Raw genomic sequence first — 22,993 nt, 5'->3', positions numbered from 1 at the left:
ACAGACACACATTCTCAGATTCTAACTCAACTGAAGTTGAGAATAGCATTCTTAGCTTGAGTAGCAAAATTCCATGACGGTGATGTTCTTAGCATTATTCTTAATTTTTTGGCCATTTTCATCATGGACATTTTCTTACAAAGTGATTTTACTAGAAGTATTTCCTCAAAACATAACGTTGTTTCAACGTTCATCAAACGTTAAATGGACGTTGTGAACGTTAGAAAATACGTTATGTGCTATGGTTGGTTTTCGGTAGCAATATTCAATAAAAAATTATCCATTCAACAACAACAAATTTATATTCAACAATCTCATTTTCATATTCAAGAAGAAAAAAATCATTCAAGAAAAGAAATATTCATTCAAGAAAAAGTAAATTACGATTCTAGAAGCATGGCTTTTTATATTCAACACTATTAAAATTTGTACGAGAAAATGAAAATGAAAAAAGGTTCAAGTCGCGGAGTGGACAGATCTTCATATAAGTTAGCATATTAGCGACATACCTATAATAGGTGTAATAGAATATTAAAGTGTAATACGGTGTAATACTATGATACTGTAGCTTATTCTATCATATTATAGAAGAAAACTCTTTTTCACGCCAGGATTGGGAGAAAGCTACAATGCGAAAGGAAAGCTAAGCATTCACGAAAGACCCTTTTCAATAGTCTGTCTGGAAAATTATATGTTCCCTAACATTGAATAACCTATTTTCCGGGTTCAAAAACCAAAATATTTGCTAAAACTGCTAAAAGAGAGTTATGGAGACTTTTTCCACAACAGTGCTTATTAGGGGAGAATTTACCAAACATTCATATCTGTCAGGGACCCACTTTCAACTCCAGTGGCCCTACCGGCCGTCAAGGTCAGTGCCCTCATTAGCCAGGGGGCCACCTTCTTCTTGACATTTGATTTAGTATTATACTAAAAATTGTTAGGGAGTTTGATATAACGAACCACTACGCTTATATTACGTACTTAAACAATGTCCTCAATATGTAGAACTATATGAAGACCAGGCCACTTAAAATCACTAGCACATATTTTTTCAAAATATGCATATATTATTTTCTTGCACATATAATTATCATTCTTGGATATTTTTTTATCTTGTTGAACCAATTTTTAATCTCTTGAATATGAAAATGAAATTGTTGAATATAAATTTGCTTTTGTTGAATGAATATTTTTTTTGTTGAATATTGCTACCAAAAACCAACCATAATGTGCCAGCTGAGGCTACCAGCTGAGAGGGGAAGGAATCTAAACTCTGAGAGAGTTGAAATAGAATTTAGATGAATTTCCATTTTGTTTTTTTAAGACCACTGCAAGTGATCTGTCAAAAATTTATGATAGTTTAAGAGAATTTCATACTAAAACATTCGATTCATCGTTTTGGTTGTGGTAGCGAAAAGAAAAAGACCACTTGTGGTTTAACTTATGTCACATTGGGAATTTCCCTAAATGAACTGCGAAGTGTTGTACACGTTTTTTGGGACTAAAAGACAGGTTTTAGTTCGTCCACCCTCACTTAAAGGTATGAAGAAGAATTGTTTCAGCCAGGTGCTTATTGTATTTTTTTTAAATTTTCTAGAGGGTATCCCCATATTTTCAAGAATTATTTTTTTGGTTGAAAAGGTTCTTCCAACCCCTGCATGGATTTTAAATGAAACAGCCCAACTCATGCTTAAAAGTTGTTGTAAATCCAAAAAGCCAAATAAAAAAGCTATCAAGTAAGTCTGCGACCGCAGTTGGAGGCGGCCTGAAGGCTCCTCTTTCAATAGACTGGCACGCCAGTCGGGCTGGAACGGTATCACGCGGGAAAAGTGAGCATAGGAGTTAGGTAAGCGTAGGAAGAAATTTTGTCGGCGGCGAGGGCTGAAAGCCCGACTGGAGCGAAACCCCAGGAAAGAAAAAACGGCTAAGCTGAAGCCCCAATCTTACAACGCCAGATTTCGGCGTTGTAGAAATGAATAAACTTCGAGAAATTCGTGAAATGAGAAATGAAAACTTCCGTCAAAGGCGCAGATCGTGTTGTTTTGATTTTTGAGGAGGGAGTGATTGGAAAAAATAATGGCTGACTTCTAGGGGAATTTTTTTTTGAAAAGATTTTGTTTTGTTTCTTGTTTCTTATTGATGAGTCTCTTCTTTGTGTATATGTGGCTTTTCTTCATGGTTCTCTGCATGCATAATTCTTTGGCTCATTTTTGATTGTTTTTTGTTTTGATTTGAGAGAGAGGCAAGAGAAGATGGAAAATCTTGTAACATCAGTTATCAGAACTTGTTGACTTGTTATCTTTTCCTATTCATAACTCATTCAATTTTAGGAATGGAGTATTCAGATTGCAAACACTATGGACTGTGAGTTTTTTTTTCATTTCAGCTTTCTTTTTCCTAGGTTTGCAGGTGGTAATCAAAGGGATAACCCAGGTACAGTAGCTAACAATTATTTACTGACATTCAAACACATATAAGACGTTTTAATTTTCCAGGACTCACAAGTCAAAGGTTCTTTATCAAAAATATATGGTTGTTGGACTACCAGAGACTACTACACGACACTGACACAATGTCGTGTGTATTGGAAGTGCTACAAACTTTTGTGAATATCTACCTGGGTTATCCCTTTGTTTTGAGTTTAATACGTACTGTATCTATCCCTATGATAAAATTACACAGCTTTGAGTGGAAATAAAGTTATGGTAAAGCGGCACTGACAAATTTCTCCAAAAAATATTTTCTTTCAAATTATGAAATATTAAAAGTCTTCTTACTGTACATCTAAAAATGATTAAATTTTTTCGCCATGCTTATGTTTTACTCAATTCTAGTATTTTTTCCAAAACTTATATATACTTACGTAGAGGGAAATCTAGCAGAATTTATGGAGAAAATTAAGAATTCTAAGTTTGGCAACAAAAATTTCTCAAACGTACTGTACACATAGTACCTACTATAACTTTAAACATTTACATATTTTTAAATTGCCAGATTAGTGTGGCAAGAAAACTCATTTTTTTCATTCAGCCATAAATCTTCAAGTGTGAAGTTAATTTTATAGTACACATACTTACAATTTACAGAAAAATGGGTGATAAGTATATGTCACATGTTCAACAACCCATTTTTTCCACAGCTTACTTGTTCAACAAATTCTTGTCAAATTGAATGTCGAACAAGTGGGTTGTGGAACAAATGGGTGCCCAAATGATCGACAACCCAGTTGATTGACAATCCACTTGTTCGACAATCTATATAGTTGTTCAACAGACCAGTTGTTTGAGAGAAGAGTGTCGAACAAGTGGTCGTCGAACAACCATGCAGTCGAGCAAATGGGTGTCGAACTAATAACTGTCAAACAACCGGTCAAACAATGTACCGTCGGACAAGTATACTGTCGAACAAGTGGGATTTCCCCAAAATTATAGTTGTACGTAGATGAAAATTTGTCAGAATTTATATTACGGTGAAATTCAGAATTCTCAGTTTGACAACAAAAATTCTCAAATAGGTAACTTTAATTTAAATAATTATATTAAATTGTAAAATTAGTGTGGCAAGAAAACTCCCAAAAAAATTTAGCCATAAATCTTAAAGTGTAAGGTTAATTTTTCAGCATTTTTGGTGTGACAAGAAAATTCTTCAGCACATAGCCACAGTCTATAGAAAAGGGTCAGAATTTACAATAATTCTCTTCTCATGACAAAAATACTGCATTTTTCTAAAATCATGAATACGTGTATACTCTCGGGTACCTAATAGCCGGGGGGGTTGGAATAAGCAGGGGGGTTGGAAAAAATCTCAAAATTTAATAAGCGGGGGGGTTGGAATAAAAATGTCCTGGGTGGAAAATGTTTGAAAAGGAGGCTCATACAGCAGAATTAAGACAAAAAAGGGAACTTTCAAAAACATTTTCCCAAAAATTAATAAGCGGGGGGATTGGAATAAGAATGTCCTGGGTGGAAAATTTTCGAAAAATTAATTAGCGGGGGGGGGGGGGACGGCTATTAGTTACCCGAGAGTATACCCAAAAACTTTTCTGTCACCATATAAACTCTGGATTTTCTATCAGAGCTATCTTATCACAGCACTAAATTCTTCAAATTTCAATTTTTCACAAATTAAATTTGTACATGACAGATGTTACATTTTTCATTCGACAGACTGAAATACTTAATTATAATAATACACTTATAATAATAATTATGCACCAATGTGTCATTGTTTTGAGGTTGGAGTTTTAGTTATTCAACATATGACATCTTAACTATTAAAAGTAAGTACTTTTCTGTAAGTTTTCCATTTAATTTTTTATGTGTACGTGTAATTTTCCTGTGCTTGGCTGGTACGTTACATGCTGACAGTCAGGACAGGTTGTTTTTTGTAGCAGTGAGTCTGTTGAAGAGGGTCGGACTGTCAGACAGCAGCCTGGGAGTAATGACATTGAGAGTTTCTTTAAACTAACCAGGAAACGCTGTTTATTCTCACGATAACCTAAAAATGGTTTTCAAACCGTACCAAAAACTTTAGTCAACTGCATATTATTATGTTGACTAAAATTTTTGGTACGGCTTGAAAACCTGTTTTAGGTTATCGTGAGATATTAAAAGTGTCAGAATTATTGATTATTATGATATGTTATTATTCTAAAAATAGTGTCAAAATTTTTTCAAAAAGGTTATATTGCTGGGTACTTTTGAGAAGAGTTCCTGCCTGGTTAGTGTTACTGTTGTATTCATAAAAAAGGGTGTTGGAGAGGTTCACTTAGCCACAATGAGACTAGACTGCTAGAGTAATCAAGTTCCTTAACAAGTAGTCTGTAAGTACTAAAATAAAAAAGCAAAAAGTATTTAGGTGGAACCAAAATAGCAAATAGAAAAAATATTTCTTACCTTGGATGAAAGAGGCTTAGCAAAAAGCCACCAACCTGCATAGAGAAAACTGAATAATCCTTGTACACTTTTGATGATTGTAGAAAACTGAAGCTAAATTGCAAATACTTACCTTTCTCAGAATGTATGAATAACAAAAACAACTAAGATGTAAAAGTTTCAAAACTTGAAAAGTGGCTCATCCTTTTTACCACTCAAAATTCAAAACAAAGTGGTCTGTCGGCTTTTCTCCCTCCAAAATTTAGGAAAGCACTCCTCCGTTCTCACAACCTCCAAAATGAAGCCGTGGCATAATGTTCTAGTCTGTAAATCAGCAGCCTCTCACCAACTTTTGCTCGCTCTCCTACGCAGTTCCTATTCTAGCAAACGCCCTCCGCCTTTATGTTCCCGCCCTCTGACATGATTAATTTACAGACTAGTTTGCTAGTCTACTCTTTCAATAGCTATCTACCCGAAGGTAGGGCAGGGCGCCACTTTTTCTCTCTGGATTGTTCCACTTACCCTTGATCCTTCATTTAATTGCTGAGCATCTAGTAGAGAGGCATCAAGTACCATTTTTGGAATCTTTTCGGTACCTCAAGGGAACAAATTTTCGCGGAACAAATTTTCGCGGTTCTTTGACGAAATTAAATTCCGCGAAAAAGGATTATTTTCATTATTTAAAAAACCACCTTTAGAATTGGTGTTTTTTGAGCAAAATAAGCGATATTTTAAGCAAAAATTCCTCTCAACCACAAAAATAAATTCCGCGAAAATTTCTTCCCTAAGGTATGACCCAGCTGAGTTTTGAACCCACAACCTTGCGCACCGTAAGCGGATACTGTACCACTGTATTACGGCCGCTCTCTAATTGGGTAGGCATCTTGGAACAAAGACATTTAACTATAGCTCGCTATCACTCGTTGCATTTGATTGCGTCTCGGAAAGCTCTCGTAAAATTGCCCTCATTCATATACAATTATTAAAGGGACATAAAAATAGTAAAATGTAAACGAACCACGTGTCATTAAAGAGAACAATTAAAATCACGTGTCCAAAACAAACTTGTAAAACAATTGAAACAATCGAAATCAGTCATGATTTGTTTTGCTTTTTTATTTTGCGACATGTGACATTTTGTTTTGATTTTGTATCCCGCTGCATACGGTTTGTTAACAAATTCAGTACTTTTATGTCCCTTTAATTCTATTTTTCCTTTCAGGCAGCAAGGACCACTTTCGGTGATCCGTTGAAAAAGTTGACACTTATTTAGAAAAAATGATACATTTAGCGTAAAAGGGATTCTAAATGAAGTGGTATAATATTAAGCCGGTAAAATTCATGCTTTTATGTTACACTGGGAATTTCCCTAATGAAAAACATGAATTTGGACGGTGTTCAACACCAAGGCCTCCTTGAAAGTGAGATTTAGCTATTTTAGTTATGATCTGACAAGATTTGTCGAAGGAAATATCGAAATCTGATAGGAACTCCAGACTCGAAGCCAAGTTAGCCAAGTTAAGGTTCCTTAAAAAAGCTTACACTTGTACTCGGACAATTTTCCTTCCTTGTCGTTCAAGTTACATGTTTTATCTATAAGAACATCCAAAATTTTGAAGCCTTTGGATGTTCTTAACTTTTTGAGTTTTAAGCCTAAAAATGTTCTTAGCACTGATTTTTGAGTATATTTGTCCATTTTCCTAAGAAATAGGGTGTTTTAGAGTCCGCGAAGCCTTAAAATGTTCCTAACTTGTTCGTAGTATTTTGGCCATCGCAGCCTTAATGTTCTTATGTAGTTTGTTCTTATAAAACACGTGTATGGAGATTCTACGTAACTAAAAACATACCTTTGAGTTGGCAGCTTTTTGTCTTAGTTTCTCGAATAGCATCACAGCCTAAAAAAATAATGATTGATAAATACTATGGACGCCATTTTCATCATTCATTTTCACTCACTCAATTTACAACACAAAAGAATTATGAAAGCCGAAAAGGGTCGGTATGCCAATTACTTCCAAAAGTTGTCGAAATTTATTTCGAGCTTTCGAGATTTTTTTTCAAGCCTTCGAGATTTTTTTAAGCTTTCGAGATTTCTTTCAAGCTTTCGAGATTTCAATCAAGCTTTCGACATTTCTTTCAAGCTTTCGAGATTTCTTTCAAACTTTCGACATTTCTTTCAAGCTTTCGAGATTTCATTCTATCTTTCGACATTTCTTTCAAGCTTTCGACATTTCTTTCAAGCTTTCGCGTTCTTAGAAATAATCGCGTTCTCAAAAAAGTGCCGCGTTCTCAGAAAATGTTGCGTTCCCAGAAAGTGTTGCGTTCCCAGAAACTGTCGCGTTCCCAGAAAATGACAATATTTGAGAACAAGTAAATTTTTATGAGCGAGACAGTTTGGAAGAGATCTCGACATTTTATTCTAGAAGAAATCACAAGCTAACCCTTTAAGAATTTGATGGACCTTCTTCCTGGTCTTTTTGAATAAAAATAACCAAAAATAAGGACCCAGAATCATAAAAATTTTGATGGCAGAACATTAGGTTCTTAGAATTTTGCCTTGACACAAAGTTATTTCAAAAGATCAATAAGAGCTCCCTTTTGCTATTGTCACTTTAAGAATTCGATGGACTTTCTTTCCGGTATTTTAAAAATAACCAAAAATATGTAGAGTGAAATAAGATTAAAGCGCAATTTTTGGTCGATAAAATATTTGATTTCTCTACGCACCAAAAAACTTATTCTTTCCTATCAAGGAAAGGAAGGGTAGCAAATGAAAGATCATAGTTTATCCCTGTCAATTTACAAAAGCTTTCTTTCCAATCATTTGTGTGGAAAAAGAGAATCTTTATCAACAAAGATAACTGGAAAGACACCAATTTAAAAAGAAAGTTATGTACTCGACATAATCACGAAAAAGAAAATCTTCATCAACACAAACAACTGGAAAGACAAATCCACATGAAAAACAGGTTGAGTCAATATTTCCAGATCTTTCCTATCTAGTAAAGGGAGGATCATGGCCATGGACATTAGTCAGTGCTTTTATCACAACCATATAAAGGCTTGTTTAAAGAAGTTTCAGTTTTTTTTTTCTTGACTGGCGAATTTTAAATCCAAGATTCTAAGCAGGCGAGTTTTTACATCATTCAGTGATTTTATCACCACACAGAAGGAATAGAGTTCTACTCTGTCAATTCATATAAGCTTTCTTTCCAGTTGTTTGTGTTGGAAAAGAAAATCTTTATCAACACAAACAACTGGAAAAAGATGCTAACAAAAGACAGTCAAACGATAAAAATGATGTTCGACCTTCTTCTTTCGTAGATAACAAGGAAAGGTCCGAAAAATATAAGCTCTGTAAATTCATATAAGCTTTCTTTGCTGTTCTTTGTGTTGAAAAAGAAAATCTTTATCAACACAGATAACTGGAAAGACACAACCATTTGAAAAACAAGACGAGTCAATCTTTCCATGTCTTTACTATTTAGTAAAGGAGGATCACGGCCATGGCCATTGGTCAGTGCTTTTATCGCCACACAGAAGGGATATGGTTCTACTCTGTCAATTCATAAAAGCTTTCTTTCCAGTAATTTGTGTCGAGAAATAAAATCTTTATCAACACAGATAACTGGAAAGACAAACCCATTTTAAAAACAGGTCGAGCCAGTCTTTCCAGGTCTTTCCTATCTAGTAAAGAGAGGGTCATGGTCATGGGGAGGGTCACGGCCATGGCCATTGGTCAGTGCTTTTATCACCACACAGAAGGGATATAGTTCAGCTCTGTCAATTCATAAAAGCTTTCTTTCCAGTCATTTGTGTCGGTAAAGAAAATCTTTATCAACACAGATAACTGGAAAGACAAACCCATTAAAATAAAACAGTTACTCGACATAAACAATAGTCTTATAAGGAAAGAAGCTTACAAAGACAGTCAAACGATAAAAAGAATGTTCGGCATTCTTCTTTCCCTGCTAACAAAGGAAAGGTCCGTAAAATATAAGCTCTGTCATTTTATAAGCTTTCTTTCCAGTCATTTGTGTTGGCAAAGAAAATCTTTATCAACACAGATAACTGGAAAAAGGTGCTCACAAAGACAGTCAAACGATAAAAAGGATGTTCGACCTTCTCTTTTTCTAGATAACAACGAAAGGTCTGTAAAATATGAGCTCTGTCAATTCATCTAAGCTTTCTTTCCAGTTGTTTGTGTTGGAAAAGAAAATCTTCATCAACACAGATAACTGGAAAAAGATGCTCAAAAAGACAGTCAAACGATAACAAGCAACATGCTGAATGGACCTACCTAATGATTAACATCAGATGAAAATAAGAAAAAAGTGACAATAATTGTACAAAAATTCAGAATGGAAAAATAAAGCTTGTGTGTTGAATAATGTAAAATGGTAAAAAGGAATGTCCCAAAATATGAAAATCACTTAAACCATTCAGACCCAACAAACCTTTTAAGCTGTTTTTGGCCCAAATTTGCCCAAAATATTTTTCCTTAAAAATCTGGCTCCGTCACATTTTGGGCATTGCCTTTTTGCATCATCGTGCAAAATATCAGAAAACAAGCTAGATGCTGAATGGACCTACCTGATGATGAAAGTTGGATAGCAATGCGAGGAGAAAAAAATCAGTCAAAAAATATAGCGTTTAGCGAAAATGCATAACACAATAAATTCATCAATGATTGTTGATGGGGGGAGAGGGAAGGGTTGTAGGGGAAAAATAAATAGAAAGTTCTGGTCGCAAAAATCAGTTTTATTGACAATTGAATCATGCTTGATGGTGAGCATTGTTATCAATAATGTTTTGGTGAAAAACATAGAAATACAAGGAAAAAATCTAATGAAAATCTTCAAAAACGGCGATTTCCGGCATTTTCAACCGAAAAAAAAAATTCTAAAAAATCAAACTCAGCCATGTTTTGAGCATTGCGAATACGCATTTTTCTGCAAAAAATCAGAAAAAACTTTTGATGAAAATTCGAGAAAATGTAAAAAAGCCGTTTTTTTCGAGAAATTCAAGAAATACTGTCTTTCCGGCAAAAATAGGTTGTTCCGGCGATTTTTAAATTGAAACATGCATGATGGTGGGCATTGCTATTAATAATGTTTTTGAATGAAAAAACAACCAATTGTAAGGAGAAAGTCCAATGAAAATCCAGAAAAACGGCGATTTCCGGCATATTTCCGGCATATTTCCGGCATTTTCAGCCGGAAAAAAATGTTTTTCGAAAATCGGGCTTCGTCACTTTTTAGTATGTCAATTTTTTTCATTTTTTTTTTTTTTTTTTGCAAATTTTTTACATCAGTGTCAAAATTTCATACAAAACTTAAAGTACGCCGAGAAATTCAAGAAATACTGTTTTCCGCGAAAATCGGCTGTTCCGGCGATTTTTAAAAAGTTCCGGCTTCAAAAATCAGTTTTATTGACAATTGAACCATGCTTGATCGTAGACATTGCTATTAACAATGTTTTTGTGTGAAAAAAAAACCAATTATAGGAAAAAGTCCGATGAAAATCTGCAAAAACGGCGATTTCCGGCATATTTCCGGCATTTTCGGCCGGAAAAGAATTTTTCTCAAAAATCGGATTCTGCCATGTTTTGGGCATTGCTAATACGCATCTTTGTGCAAAAAATCTGAAAAAACTAATGATGAAATCTCGAGAAAATGCCAAAAAACCGGTTTTTCCGGCATATTTCCGGCATTTTCGGCCGGAAATGATTTTTTTTCGAAAATCGGGCTCCGTCACATTTTGGGCATTACCATTTTGCATCATTGTGCCAAAAATCAGAAAAAACTAATGAGCCAATCTTGAGAAAAGCTGGTAACAGACGGACGGACGAACGAACGAACGAACAGACGAACGGACGAACGGACATCGGTTAATTTATAGGACCTCCAAGGTAGGTCCAAAAATAATGAGTCAACTTTGAGAAAAGCTATATTTTCTTATTTGGTTAAAGGGAATTTCCCCAAAATACGAAAATCCGTTTTTTAAGGCGAATAAGAATTTTCCGGGAAAAACCACTTCAGCCATTCTTTAGAGAATCTTGCCCTCCATCTTTGTACAAAAAATCAGAAAAAAGTAATGACAGGATTTTGCACAAAGTCCAAAAAACCCTATTTTTAGGTAGTTTTTGGCCCAAATTTGCCCAAATAAATTTTTTCTCAAAAATCGGGCTCCGTCACGCTCTGGGCATTGCCATTTTGAATCATTGTGCAAAAAATCAGAAAAAACTAATGAGCCAATCCTGAGAAAAGCTGGTAACAGACGGAGGGACGGACGGACGGACATGGGTTAATTTATAGAACCTCCACCGGGGCACCCGGCGGTAGGTCCAAAAAGGATGTTCACACTTATCCTTTTCTGGATAACAAGGACAGGTCCGAAAAATATATAAGCTTTCTCAATTCTTAAAGCTTTCTTTCTAGTTGTTTGTGTTAGAAAAGTAAATCTTTAGCAACACATAACTGGTAAAAGATGCTCAAAAAGACAGTCAAACGATAAAAAGGATGTTAGAACTTCTCCTTTTCTAGATAACAACGAAAGGTCTGTAAAATATAAGCTCTGTAAATTCATAAAACTTTCTTTCCAGTTGTTTGTGTTATAAAAGTAAATCTTTAGCAACACATATAAGTTATATGTGTTGCTAAAGAAAAGGGGTTTATTGGTAAAACAAAGCCTATTTATGTCGAGAAATTAAAATCTTTATCAACACAGATAACTGGAAAGACAAACCCATTTTAAAAATAGGTCGAGCCAGTCTTTCCAGGTCTTTCCTATCTAATAAAGGGAGGATCATGGTCATGGTCATTAGCAGTGGCGTTGTGGCAGGGGGGGCCGGGGGGGCCATGGCCCCCCCAGCGGAGCTTTTTTGAGGGGGCGCCGAAGAGCAAGGGGCGCCAAAAGAGATTTTTTAAACGCCTCATTCTTAAAAATTATACTTTATGCACCTTTAACTGCGCCCAGAACCAATTTTACTGAGTTAATCTTAAATAGAATGCTTGCAATTTTTTCGCTCGCTTCGCTCGCAATAAAGGTAATTGATAACTTCTTTCCAATCTAGCTAACTTGAAGTTTTTTTTGCGTACAATATAGCATTATTAAATGAAAATCTAACTGCGCCCCAAGACCAATTTGCTGACAACAATATTGAAATTATAAAACATCAATTTTTTCGCTCGCTTCGCTCGCATTACACATTGTTTCTTTAAGTTTCTTTTCACTCTAGCAAGTGTCAAATTTGTCTATTTTTATTTAGTGATTTAGGGTATCTTGACAACTGGTGCGGGGTGCCATTTAAAAAAAATTGACTTTGGCCCCTCCAGAAAAATTTTCCCACAACGCCACTGGTCATTAGTCAATGCTTTTATCACCACACATAAAATGGATATAGTTCAGCTCTGTCAATTCATATAAGCTTTCTTTCCAGTCATTTGTGTCGGTAAAGAAAATCTTTATCAATACAGATAACTGGAAAGACACAACCATTTATAAAGGCTTGTTTACAGAAGTTTCATTTTTTTTATTTCTTGGCTGGCAAATTTTAAATCCAAGATTTTAGGCAGGCGAGTTTTTACTTTACTCAGTGATGTTATCACCACACAGAAGGAATAGAGTTCTGCTCTGTCAATTCATATAAGCTTTCTTTCCAGTTGTTTGTGTTGGAAAAGAAAATCTTTATCAACACAAATAACTGGAAAAAGATGCTAACAAAGACAGTCAAACCACAAAAATGATGTTCAACCTTCTTCTTTCGTAGATAACAAGGAAAGGTCCGAAAAATATAAGCTCTGTAAATTCATAAAAGCTTTCTTTCCTGTTCTTTGTGTCGAGAAAGAAAATCTTTATCAACACAAACAACTGGAAAGACGAACCCATTTGAAAAACAGGTTGTTTTTTTATTCTAGGCTTGCGAAAGGAAGGGATATAATTTAGCTCTGTCAATTCACATAAGCTTTCATTCCTGTCATTTGTGTGGAAAAAGAAAATCTTTATCAACACAGATAACTTGAAAGACACGCCTATTTGAAAAACAAAGGCATCGGTTGCTTGTTTTCTTAGGCTGGCGAATGGCGAATCCTGGCGAATGTTTAGGCACTAAGCCTTTACCAAACTGCCAAGAATAGGCAATGAAGACTTATCTTGGAAAATCATTCGGTACTATATAAAACTACTTGGGTCAGCATACCGAATCATAAAAATAAATCATTTTATTGTCGTACAAAGATAGTACAATTTTGGCTCTATCAGTTTATAAAAGCTTTCTTTCCAAACATATGTGAAGAAAATAAATTTATTCATCTGGTGGCTGTTGGCGGAGCCAGGAGTGAAAAAGTCTACCCCCTTTTTTATCTAAAGGCCATTGTTCCGCAAAAGAATCTGCCAAGAATGGAGCACAACTTGGATCTTTGCGCGCGCAGCGCGTATCTCGTTTGGTAAAATGTGCGCGCGGTATACTAAATTGCCCTATATGGCTAAACTTTTTTGTTTCGTGCATTGCTACATGACTCTCGTGTTTCCTCAGATCGCTCCGTTTTCGCACTAAATCCTCATATTGCAGCAAGAGAACTTCTATGATTGGTTTGTTTTCCCCGTTTTCCCGCGCTTTTATTCATTTGAACCGGTTGCTATTGCCTACCTACAAAAAACTCTTTTTGCCAGCATAGTCCTTCTTCTGCTGGTTCAAGAACAAAGAGAGTTGTCTACACCTTCTACATGATTAAACTGCTGTCAGGCTGTTGCCAAACTATAGCCTCTAGGGAAGTACCACCTTCGTACAACAATTGTTGCTCCTTCACAATTTTTCTTTGGTTTTTGTGCTTTATAAAGAGTTGAATTGGATCATGATTTTTGTGTGATCGATTGTCACAACACAAGAAATGGTTAATGATGATGAAGTTTTCTTATTATTCCTTCCTGTTGAAAAAAAACAGCAGGATGGTATTGTCAACTTTCAGAACAAACTAACTGCAGTCGTGAGCAACTTTTGTCGTGAACTATGAACTTTTTATTTGCATGCGTTTAAAATGGGGAAAACTTTGGTCGTAAACTATTAACTTTTTCTTTGCATGCGTTTAAAATGTGGAAAACTTTTGTCGTGAACTATTAACTTTTTCTTTGCATGCGTTTTAAATGGGAAAAACTTTTGTCGTGAACTATGAACTTTTCCTTTGCATGCGTTTAAAATGGGAAAAACTTTTATCGTGAACTATGAACTTTTTATTTGCATGCGTTTAAAATGTGGAAAACTTTTGTCGTGAACTATGAACTTTTTATTTGCATGCGTTTAAAATGGGAAAAACTTTTGTCGTGAACTATGAACTTTTCATTTGCATGCGTTTAAAATGGGGAAAACTTTTGTTGTGAACTATTAACTTTTCTTTCAAATGCGTTTAAAATGTGGAATACTTTTGTTATGAACTTGGAGATTTTCTTCAATTTGCGTTCAAAATGTGGAATACTTTTGTCATGAATTTGGAGATTTCTTTCAACATGCGTTTAAAACTTGGAAAACTTTTGTCGTGAATTATGAACTTTCCTTTGCATGCGTTTAAAATGTGGTTTAATACTTTAGTCATGAATATTCCTTTTTTGCATTCTTTTGGAAAAATGAAATTGTTTCTCTGGCTCGAAAGTTTTTTTCTTTTTGACATTAAGTGAGACCGAATTAATTTGTTGTTCTAGGCCTGACCGACCCTAATTTTTCAAAATAGAAAAAATAATAATATTGAATTTGCGACTGAATAAGTTGAAAATTAATTTATTTGTAAATTCATCCCAAACTTACATCAATTCAAAATATCACAATGGAAATGACACAAATATCATTCATCAATAAAGAGGAAAACGTCAGTGAGAGAGAAGTTGTTTGATTGGAATCTTGTTTTTAAAGTGGTTTTAACTTCAGTTCTTTGCAAACGATTAAATACTCAGAGTATCTCTGTATGTTTTTATGTTTCAATTAAGTATTTTTTTTACTGCATTTGATCTATGTAGAGTGGTTATAGTTTGTTTTGTTGGCATAACTTTTGTAAAAAATGTTTATATTTTTCTTGTGCGGACTACATGGAAAATATAGGGTAATGGGAAAATAATTTTCTATTAGACAATTTTGAATATGTCTTCGTTACTTTTCAGCTTTTAGTTTGGCTCAAAAACATTTAAAAAGCAACCAAAACATGCTTAGAAAGTGACCCTCGATCATGGACCCCATCCCTTTGTTTACAAGTGTCGTAACTTTGGCTGCCATTTTATTTTAAAATTATACTTCATCGCAGAGGTCTCCGTACGGGAAATTTTTTATCAAACAGACAATGCACACAGAGTGTACTACGCTACGATAATCGTGAGATACACTCTGGTACAGAGTAGGTGTAAGGTGAAGCATGACGCTACAGATCAAATCTGTGTTTTGACTGGACTCACCAACCTTTATGATTATAAAGGTACAGTCTGTTTACAGTGTTTATTGTGACTGTAACTCTTTTTAAATTCAAAATCCCCCGAGAGTGTTTAGGGTTTTCATCTTACTCTGTCTTACTTTGATATACGGCGTTTGTTTGTCATTAAATTTTTGTTTGCAACTTAAAAATCGAGGAGGCTCTGGATCGCTTCGCAACTTATAAACATGACATTTACGGCTTGTTTTTGTCACTCCTGCCTAACGCATGTCTTTGCTATGCAAACAGAGTGGAGGGACGGAAGAGTTCCGAAACGCGCGCAACCCCTTTTATATTGATTTTCATCCAGATTTGGGATGAATATTAAATGAACTTTTAAGCGCAGTGATTGGCTAAACCAAAACAATCTCATCAAAATCATGCGACAATTAATAACATTAACATTAGAACCCAGTCGCTTTCGCTTTCGTTTTCAAGAAAGATGAGGGAGCCGCGACTTTGAATGTTTCAGCTGAACAACCAGGTCAGATCTTCACATTCGAAATATCCCTTAATAACTAGTTTTGAAAGTAATTAATTAACGGTAAGTGGCGAATTTTTTTTCTAACGAATATCTTTCACCGACGAATTTTCTCACCGACGAATTTTTTTTCTACCGATAAAGTATCCATTCACACGATGAAAAGAAGCTTTGTACTTACTTTGTTAAGATAGTTGTTGGCGTGACTCATCTCTTCTTCTATCAAACGAACATCATCACTCTCAACGATCACTAAAGTGGAATCGAGAAAAAATGGCTTGATTAGGGGTAAGGGATGTCTTACAAAGTTTACAAATACTCAGGCGAGACAAATCTAATTGTATTGTTCTATGAATTTCTCAATTCATCTAGGTTGGGAAGGTCAAGATCTAAAAACTTTGTGACGTTTTGAAGCGGTATACCGGGTGCGTCAGAAAAAACTTTGGACGTTTGGTGAGCTACTGGGACCGAGCAAAGTCTTTTTGAAACTCAAAACCACTTTTATTAGAAAGAGGATAGTCTAACTTAAATTTTGAGGTATAGCTTTTTAAGTTGGGTAAAGTATTTCTCAAGTTATAAGCTTTTGAAGTTAAAATTCACTTTTCGAAAAGTGTAAAAAAGCGTCAAAAATGGGTAATTAAAATGTTGTGACAATAGACAGTGTTGTCGAGGTATGTTAACTCTGGCGAACTCAAGGCAAACCCAAACTCTCTGATCTTTAGTGAGACGCGGCATTTTGAGAAAGAGAGATTTTTTTCCATACATCACACTCTTCACAGATAGATTCTCTCAAAAATTCACCAAAATAAAATTTTTAATTGTTGTTTTACAAATTCCCGCTCTGGTATGTTTTATTACCCAGTGGAAACATTAATGACATCGTTAAAAACGTGCACATCAGAACAAAAGAGAAAGAGAGAGATAGAAAAAAAGAGAACAAATTTAATTACCTGTTTTTGATGCATTTTTGCTCTTTTTAATAAGTAATTTTGAGCTTCAAATAGCAATATCTCAAAAAGTTTTGTTTCAAATTTAATGAATGATACCTCAAAATTTAAGTTAGACTATCCTCTTTCTAATAAAAGTGGTTTTGAGTTTCAAAAAGACTTTGCTCGGTCCCAGTGGCTCACCAAACGTCCAAAGTTATTTCTGACGCACCCGGTACTTTTCCCTTTTCATCAATGAGTGACTTTCGTGTCGTTCCTATTGTGACATTTTGAATTCATCTTAAGTTCTAGGATGAATTTAAATTTTCTCAGTTAAGTTTTGTCCAGATATTTTAAGTATTGTTTAGTACAATGGAGCCGAGTCTCGAATACGTCCAGGGGAAACACAAATTCTTTAGAGTTACAGAGACATTGTTATAGAGTTATCTTTAACTGAAGAGGACTAAAAAACTTGCTCGGGTTAAGGAGACATTCGAGTTATAGAGGTTCGAGTTAAAGAGACTCCACTAGTAACAATAAAATACACTGAAGTCTCCAGAACTCGCACCTCTTTTACTCGAATGTCTCCTTAATTTGAGTTATATAGACTACAATGTACGAAACAATGCTTTTAACAAATTTCCATTCCCCGTGCGTGTCCGAGTTATTGAGACTCCAATGTACTGCCATACCTTGATTGTCTATCCAATGAAATCGTCCATTGTTCTGGTGAGAAATCTCTCTCAAGTATGAAGCAACTTGGTCTATATCCTCATAATGCTCCAAACAGTCCAAACGTGTCACCGAACCGAATAGAATACAATTCAACGAGACATCTGTACCATGCAGTGCTTCTTTAGCGTATCCATTCAAAACGTCCTGAAATCGAAAGTTAAACGATACTATAATAATAAAAGCAGCCGAAGCATGAAGGTAGAGTATCCAGCTACGGTGCGCAAGGTTGCAGGTTCGACCCCCAGCTGGATCATACCAAAGATTCCCGAAAATGTTATGCCGATCTGTTTGATGCTCAGAAACTAAGGGTCCCCCCCTCGACTGCGATCGAAAACTTGCTTACTATAATAATTGTTTAAACTCATAAGAATACGTTTTTCACAAGAGCGCCGGCAGATTTTTAAGTCTTCGGAAGAAGAAATTCCATGTTTCAGAGTCTACAAAGACTTAGAATGTTCTTTGAGCCTACAAACCTGATGTAAAAAACCGGCCTGGAAGCCTAGTGTTCTTATATACTTTTATTCTTATGAAAAACTGTGTAGTGAGATAGATTGAAAATTTAGATATCTTCGCATACTTTATAGAAAAGTTTGCCATTTTAACCACACCCTGCACCCGGGGAATAGTTCACTTTTGTTATATGTTTAACGACCGAGGGGATGTTTAAAGTTCAACAACATGAGAATACATACAAGAGGTTCATTCGGTGTTCCACTGGCTATCAAGTAAATTCCATCCAAACCTTCGAATAAAAAGAGAATTATAAAAAGCAGAACGTATTAAACGATTTTCAAATCAAACCTCTAAAGCTTAAAAAAGAATTCATTGCATTTTTTGCAAAGGGATAATTTCGAGACTTTTCGGAACTGAATGCAAACCAAGTGAAAATTTTAAACCTTAGCCCAATGAAAACGTGAAAGGACCCATGCCAGTGAGCTCTATAAAACTAAGATAAATTATTTTTAAATGGTAGTCTATGCAATGAAAACACTGCCAGTTACATAAAATAATATTCATTGACGGTTATTCATTCCAGTATTCATTTTAGAGTTCAGTTCGCACATTCACGTACCATTTTGTTCCATAACATACGTTTGACAGACATGTGACAAAGCTGGTAAACATTTCCGTGTCCCGCCACACGATAGTTTCGAAAACCATCTATGATATGGAATAGAAAAGATGCAATCATACAAAAAATTTCCTTATCAAGTCGAGCCTCAAGATCAATCTTTCGCTTTCAAAACGGGAAGAATTAATACTTTAATCTGATTAACTTTTGCGAGATTAAATTTCGCGATTTCGCTAATTTTTGCCATTTTCGCGAAATAATTATTTTTCAAGCTTATTCAGGCTTATTCGCGAAATTAAATCCACGCGAAATTTTTCAAAACTTTAACTCACGAAACTTAATCCAAAAAAGTTCACGATTTTTTTCGTTTGCGAAATTTAATCCGATTAAAGTAGTGACCGATCTGAGAGGAGCTTAAAACCTATGACAGAGAGTTTTTCTTTTATCCATAATCCTTATAAGGGAATTAAATTTTAATGAATTTTTTACTGACAATCAACCTTTAAAGAATCTTTAAAAAAATATTAAATGCAGCTAAGGCAAGGTTTTCATCTGTGACGAAAAATGGATTTAGCACAGCAAATAAGCACTAATTCTCGACATTTTAGCGAATTATTCATAAATTTGAGATGGAAAAGCTTCTTATCTACTTCACATCTACTTCGCTGCGGCGGAAATCCGTGTCAGACGGAAGATTATGTAAAAACACTGTATATAGAGGTCAGTAACCAGCACAAGTAACATTGCTCAAATTCAAAACTGGTGGCAAACGCCCGGTGAATTTTGGGTGTTTTAGTATTAATGATTACGTCATGAATATCAAGAATTTTCCGTCTGAGATGCAAATCCGTCTAACCTTTAACACTGTACATAGAGATCAGTAACCAGCACAATAACAACATTAAACTGACCTCCAACAAGCACCGACATTCTCCATCGTAGCTTTCAATAATCCACCTTCATTGAAAAACATTAGTGACTTTCCAATACTATGAAAAAGATTCAAATAGGTGTGTATTATCGGCGATCCAAAAAATATTTGCGATACAATATGGAAATATTGGCAGAATTTCTCATATTGTACTCGCAACTGTCCGATAACTTTTACTTAAATTTGATGTAGGTTTAGCTAAGTCGTAGAAAATGAAAAAAGACGGTGATTACTGTTTCCCATCTCTCAAAATGTTGAAATCTCAGTGTATCGTGTGAGTTTTTTGGTAGGGAATTCTACATAAAATAAGTAGCAATTTTCCAACTCCGGGTAAAACCTTCAAGTATTGTTGTCTAAATATTTTCCAAATTCGAGATATCACAATTTGAAATTTCTATTCTATTCTTTCTATTTAAATTTCTAATGAGTTCTTACACGCTTCTTACGTTGAAATTCTATTCGTTTCTTGCTAAAGGTGAAAAAATTGTGACTAAAAATATCTTGACTTTGAAAAATGATTAATCAAAAAATATTTTGAGGTATTGCTCAGAACAATGGAACAAATCCACATGTCAAATGTCTCAAACCATCTGAATTAAAACTTTACCAGATCATGTTGAAAGTCATATCAGTGGTCAATTGATCTTCGAACAGCTGTTTCAATGAAAGATGAAGTTCTCCCAAACCATATTGAGTGTTAATGGATAGGTCAACTATGAACACCACTCTAAACAAAAGGAAAGAAATTCTCTTTAATGGATAGTTCATATATGTCTAGCTATCAATGTGTAAGTCGATTTCCAGTGGGAAGGATCCTCAGGGTCATCCAGGGTTCGGGTACCCCAAAAAATTTAGGTACCCCCAATCATTTTGGTACCCCCAACATTTTTAGAATTCTAAAAGAGCCCCCCAACTTTGAGGTACCCCCTTTTTATAAAGTCTTCTGAATGAAATGGTTCGATTGAAAATTGGAAAATTGGGTTAGTCAAGGAAAATACTTCATACAAAAACAACAGCCCCCACCCCCACTAATGAAAATGCAGGTACCCCAAACATATCAGGTACCCCCCCTAAATTTAAGAATACTTCCAGGTACCTGGCTTTTTTTAATTTTTTTTTCTGTTTTTTTAAGTACCCAAACTTCTGGGGGGGGGGTGTACCCTATAAGATCCAATCACGGACTTCAATTTACCGGTGGGGGGGATGCTGATTTTACGCACTTAAGATAATAATAATTTGAGGCAGTCAGTTCGAACCAAATATATACCATAAACCAGAACCCATAATTTACGCTATTTCACCTTTTTTCGACAATGTTTCCATAGTATTTTCTACTAGCACCTTGCAACCATTCCACGCGTTTCTGATACACTGTCAATGCACTTCGAAGATGGTTTTGATAATTGAAAAGGATGACGGGATCCACGTGGACGTTCTTTAAACTCCCATCATGCCACTCCATCTGTACCATGCTCTATTGAAGAAACGATACCTTATTCAGGGGTCGGTGCCGGTGCAAGGAACGAAAAAAAATACAATTTGCTGGTCTCAAAATTCGATTCGCCGGCTCAAGTACATATTCACGTTAATGAATACACTGGGCTTGCTTGGAATTGGCGAGCCTAGAATCTAGAATTCGCCGGAATTAGTTTTTTTCATTCACCCCTATCAAAAACAAAGGAAATCCCCTGCCTTATTACACTTAATTATTACACGGGAAAAATGAGTGCGACATGAACGATTACAGTCGAGAAAGAAAGAAAGCAAGCTGTCGTGAAAATGAAGTACCCCTATCCAACCTTGTGATGTATTTGTGAAGTGACGTGTTTGTTCAATGAGGGTACATAACTTTGAACGTATGAATAAGCATTTGGTGCCATCACTTGGTAGAGCGTCAAACCTTTCGCTGAAACGATGAAAAGAACATAGAGAAAGTTATAAGTATGGAGCAATGGTCAAATGGTCAAAGGCGTTAACATCTTGGTTCACATGTAGCCAAAGTGCTATTATCAAATATTTAGAAATCTCTTCGAACAGTGGTCGAAGCATAGTCTTTAATGTCAGACGGAATTTAAAATTTACACACCAATTTAGCCTATTGCTACTTTCCCAGAGGTTTACTGAATTGTGAGACTGAAATTTTGTATTGTTATATACTTTTGCAACGGAATAACTTTGTATCGTTATATAATTTTGAGATGGAAGAACTTTGAACACTGTTCGAAAATGCAATGGGTTATATATTTCAAAAAACGGTACCTTTTAATCCTTGCTTTTTCAGCCATTCTTTGGAAGATCTTGATTCGACAACCGAGTGGTGGATTTTCAATTGTTCGTATTGATGACGTAATAGTTCACGCTCTTTATCTTCTTTACGTTGTGCTTGCTTGTAAGCTTCTGATGGATTCTGGGTAAAAATAAAATCGAGAAAATTAGAAAACAACCATGATAATCTTTCTTTAATATGGTCAAAATTTGATAGGAGGATCCCGAGGATTCTTAGGTAATTAATTTTAACCCTCCACGCATTGGAATACTCGGTCATCACTGCTTCCAAGTAGCCTAAAAGCTTTTTACGAGCAGAAATGTAGACAATCGTTTTCACCATAATTTACATACTTCTTCTGTGGCGCTCAATTTATGACACCTTAAAATCAAGTGGCCAAGTCCTAATCTATGGTCGAGAGACCGGGACCCGGTACTATAAAAAAGGGCTCAACACTTAACTCCGTTCTTCCTTTTCCTATTACTACCATGGTCGACATTAAATATACCTTCAATAAACTGTGAATGTTCTCCCTCCAAAGTTTATTGCTGAGCCCCAAGCTTATCCTAAATAAACGCTTTTCATAAGAACAACCTTTATGAGAATACAAGACTTCAATGGCTAAAATCTTAAGGCTTCAAGCACTCTGAATAAACACCTAATTTCTTAGGACATTGCACAAAGATACTCACAAAATGGTGAAAATAAGAACATTTAAAACCTTAAACCTGAAAAAATCTTAGAACATAGAAGGGATCCAAAAACTTTAGATGTTCTTTAAAAAAAAACTCCCTGCAAAGTTTATCAATTGAACACAAGCTTAAGAAATAAAAGAACACAACTTCGCAATTCACCTTTTTGATGTTGACGATAGTGTTCTTGACTATACCACCACTTGATATTTCATCCAGTTGTGACAAAACAATCAAAGCCCTGAAAAAAGTTGCCAAGAAAAATAAACAATTGCATAATTGAAACTGGCACCTTCCAACTACCTTGGGGTGGAAAGCTAAAGAAAAAGGGAGCCTTCGAGTCACCCTCATCTACAGCCATAAACTTATTTACAGGCTACAGAACTACATGCTAATATCTCTAGAATTGTAACAAGGTAATAAATAATAGTGTTTTCCGATTTAGATCCAGGTCGACATTGCATTGGGATAAAAACATATAAAAAATTCGTGATATGCACCATTGCAATGTCTTCTGACATTACATCACGGACCCAACAGCTGATTGGTTGTAAGTGGCGTA

At 35.3% G+C, this 22,993-nt stretch overlaps 1 protein-coding gene across 1 annotated transcript in view; it reads right to left on the bottom strand.

Moving 5' to 3' along the window:
- Positions 1-22,993, bottom strand: part of LOC136815272 (von Willebrand factor A domain-containing protein 3A-like) — a 50,218-nt gene that overhangs the window by 19,499 nt on the left and 7,726 nt on the right. Inside the window, exons 12-22 of the mRNA XM_067071715.1 lie at positions 22,594-22,672; positions 21,733-21,880; positions 21,273-21,379; positions 20,775-20,947; positions 20,081-20,200; positions 19,454-19,531; positions 18,543-18,631; positions 18,163-18,212; positions 17,428-17,614; positions 15,991-16,061; positions 6,725-6,772 (exon numbers count right to left, since the gene is read on the bottom strand). Of these exons, the coding sequence (XP_066927816.1) occupies positions 6,725-6,772; positions 15,991-16,061; positions 17,428-17,614; positions 18,163-18,212; positions 18,543-18,631; positions 19,454-19,531; positions 20,081-20,200; positions 20,775-20,947; positions 21,273-21,379; positions 21,733-21,880; positions 22,594-22,672 (1,150 nt within the window). The remainder of the gene's footprint in view (positions 1-6,724; positions 6,773-15,990; positions 16,062-17,427; positions 17,615-18,162; positions 18,213-18,542; positions 18,632-19,453; positions 19,532-20,080; positions 20,201-20,774; positions 20,948-21,272; positions 21,380-21,732; positions 21,881-22,593; positions 22,673-22,993) is intronic.

This window comes from Clytia hemisphaerica, unplaced genomic scaffold (assembly GCF_902728285.1).
Source record: "Clytia hemisphaerica strain Z4C2 unplaced genomic scaffold, Clytia hemisphaerica genome assembly, whole genome shotgun sequence".
Lineage (NCBI taxonomy): Eukaryota > Metazoa > Cnidaria > Hydrozoa > Leptothecata > Clytiidae > Clytia > Clytia hemisphaerica.
Note: the sequence above shows the minus strand (reverse complement) of the source record. Positions and strands in the feature narration are given on the sequence as shown.